General features: G+C 47.5%; 1 protein-coding gene across 1 annotated transcript in view; it reads left to right on the top strand.

Annotated features, from left to right (window-relative positions):
• The first annotated feature begins 464 nt into the window (after positions 1 to 464).
• The window catches only part of DDX47 (DEAD (Asp-Glu-Ala-Asp) box polypeptide 47), a 13,236-nt gene continuing 10,581 nt past the window's right edge, over positions 465 to 3,119 (top strand). Inside the window, exons 1-2 of the mRNA XM_010858701.1 lie at positions 465 to 578; positions 1,770 to 1,863. Of these exons, the coding sequence (XP_010857003.1) occupies positions 486 to 578; positions 1,770 to 1,863 (187 nt within the window). The 5' untranslated portion in view covers positions 465 to 485. The remainder of the gene's footprint in view (positions 579 to 1,769; positions 1,864 to 3,119) is intronic.

Here is a 3,119-nt window from a genome sequence, read left to right on the forward strand (position 1 = left end):
TCAGATCAGATCAGTCACTCAGTCGTGTCTAACTCTTTGCGACCCCATGAATCGCAGCACGCCAGGCCTCCCTGTCCATCACAGACTCCCGGAGCTCACTCAGACTCAAGTCCATCGAGTCAGTGATGCCATCCAGCCATCTCATCCTCTGTCGTCCTCTTCTCCTCCTGCCCCCAATCCCTCCCAGCATCAGAGTCTTAACCAATGAGTCAACTGTTCGCACGAGGTGGCCAAAGTACTGGAATTTCAGCTTCAGCATCATTCCCTCCAAAGAAATCCCAGGGTTGATCTCCTTCAGAATGGACTGGTTGGATCTCCATATGTACTTGTCCGCGAATCCCCGCCTGCCGGGCCGGCTGGTGCAAATCCTGGCCAAACCCTCAGCGGGGCGCCCACAACACGCCGCCGCCGCCGCCGGAGAGAGCTAAAACTACGTTTCCCAGAATCCTGTGTCCGCCGACCCACTTCCGGAGTTCGCGGACAGCATGGCGGCGTCCGTGGAGCACGATTCCCTGGAAAGCATGGAGGCGCCCCAGACGGCGGTGGAGGTGGAAGAAACGAAAACATTTAAAGACCTGGTAAGAGTGGATGATGCCAGCTTCCCTTTGTTCTTCCGGCGGCAGGCGCGGGCAGAGTCCGGTTGCCTTCCATCTAGGCCTGTGGTGTGCGGAAGCAGCCGGGGCCTAGCTCAGATTTCCCCCAGGGTACCCGAGGCTCAGGTTTAGGACGAGGGCCCGCCCTCAACTCCGAGTTTGGGTGGTGGGAAGGAGGCCGGGCCCAGGAGCCCCATTTGCCCATTTCAGCTCCACTTGGTGTGGCAGCGCTGTGTTTGTGCAGGATATTGTCCAGTGCGACCTGTCCGATTTGGGTTTAGAATTCCGATGAGCCGGGTTTGAATTCTGACCCATTACTAGATGCAAGTTCTCTCGGTTCCTGACCTTCCACCTCTGTAAATTGAGGATTATGATAAGTATCTTATAGAACTGTGAAGATTAAATGAAGTAACCCACGTAAAGAACTTGTTGGCTTGGTCCCTGGTGAGTGAAGAGTGATGACAGCCTTGAGTTACTGTCCCAGTACTCAGAATTAAGGAGGAGACTGAGTCAGTTCAGTTCTGTCGCTTCGTGGTGTCCAACTCATTGGGACCCCATGGACTGCAGCATGTCAGGCTTCCCTGTCCGTCACCAACTCCCGGTGTCTACTCAAACTCACGTCCATTGAGTCGGTGATGCCATCCAACCATCTCATCCTCTGTCGTCCCCTTCTCCTCCCGCCTTCAATCTTTCCCAGCATCAGGGACTTTTCCAATGAATCAGTTCTTTGCATCAGGTGGCCAAAGTATTGGAGTTTCAGCTTCAGTATCAGTTCTTCCAGTGAGTATTCAGGACTGATTTCTTTTAGGATGGACTGGTTGGATCTCCTCGCAGTCCAAGGGACTCTCAAGAGTCTTCTCCAACACCACAGTTCAAAAGCATCAGTTCGGCTCTCAGCTTTCTTCACAGTCCAACTCTCACATCCATACATGACTACTGGAAAAACCATAGCTTTGACTAGATGGACCTTTGTTGGCAAAGTAATGTCTCTGCTTTTTAATATGCTGTCTAGGTTAGTCATATCATGGCTGCAGTCACCATCTGCAATAAATACCTTTTGAATCAAAATGTAGGAGATGCATGTGTCACCAGCAAGGCTGCCCTGACAGTCCTTTAGTTGTATGGGGGGCGAGTGTGTGTTGTTCTTTGCTAAACTGTGTTTTTCTGAATTCCAAGGGTGTGACAGATGTATTGTGTGAAGCTTGTGACCAGTTGGGATGGACAAAGCCCACAAAGATCCAGATTGAAGCTATTCCTTTGGCCTTACAAGGTAGGTTGAAATTAAGTATGTGGTCTGTTTCAGGTTCAGTGTAAAGTTGCACATACTCAGTTAAATACTTACCACATTTGAGAGCTATTGCTTTGCCTACTTCAAGTGAAATAAAGTATGGTCAGTAAAGATAAAAAGTTTGTGGCTTTTTTGGCTTTTTAAAAAGTAATTCTGCAGTGTTAATGAGCTTACTTTCTGCAAGGTGGTTTGTTGTCTTTTGTCTTTCCAGCATTTCTTTCTCAGTTTCTTCTGGTTCTTTTCCTTTGCCTTGCAGTGTTAATTCTAGCTTCATCCTTTTTTACCCTCACTGTAAAATTCTACTAAGATTTCTCATCCAGTCCTGAAGCTTTAATGCTGGCTGCATCAGTGAGTTTCAGCCAGTGCTCATTAGAATCACCTGTGGATCTTTTAAAACTCTAGTGATTTCTGGGCTCCAGCCTAGACCTCCTGAATTGGAATTTCCAGGTATGGGACCTAGGCATATACAGATATAAAACTTCATGGTTTACTCTGATGTGTCTGCCCCTGGGGGAGCACCACTGGTCTGATGCTCTTGCCTCCCACATCTGTATTTCTAGCCCATATTTTTTCGGATGAACTCCACAAACAAGTTTGTCCAACTGGTTTTTAGATACTTGTTTCCAGGCTTACTGCAGGAATCTCAAGTTCCCTGGATCCAAACCAGAGTCTTTATTTTTCTCACCAGAACTAATTTCTCTGTAGCCTATATCTCAGTTTATGGCCTTTGAGTTTCCCCAGGTAGAAACCTCTGTGCCAATCAGATTTTCTTTCATTACTTTCTGTCTTTTGTTTTTATTTTATTGAAATATAGTTGATTTACAGTGACTGTTCATTTTTGTTTGTTACTTTCTGTCTCTCACTTCACCTGGCCTCCCATTCAGGCTACCATCATAGCTCCCCTTGTATCCTCTCTGAGGTCTCATTTTCCTGTGCTTTCCCCATTTTGGCCCTTGAGGTCACTTTAGAGTGTAAGGAAGAGAGTCACGTTCAAGTTGCGTCCGGGAAAATTTCTAGGTGAGGAATCCTGAGCAATCAAGTGTGGCGGTCATTACTTGAAGGAAACCTTTCCGCTGGGGGCTGAGACATTGATTCAGTGTCCCAGTCTCTGGCCCAGGCCAAAGATCGCTGCCTTGGGGGCTACAGCGAACCTAGAGACAGTGGTTTTGGCTTGGGAATTAATTGCCAGATCTTCTCAGTTATGGCTTTTTTGGCAAAAAAAAACCATTTTTAAGGAA

This window comes from Bison bison, unplaced genomic scaffold (genome assembly GCF_000754665.1).
Source record: "Bison bison bison isolate TAMUID 2011002044 unplaced genomic scaffold, Bison_UMD1.0 scf7180017864390, whole genome shotgun sequence".
Taxonomy (NCBI): domain Eukaryota; kingdom Metazoa; phylum Chordata; class Mammalia; order Artiodactyla; family Bovidae; genus Bison; species Bison bison.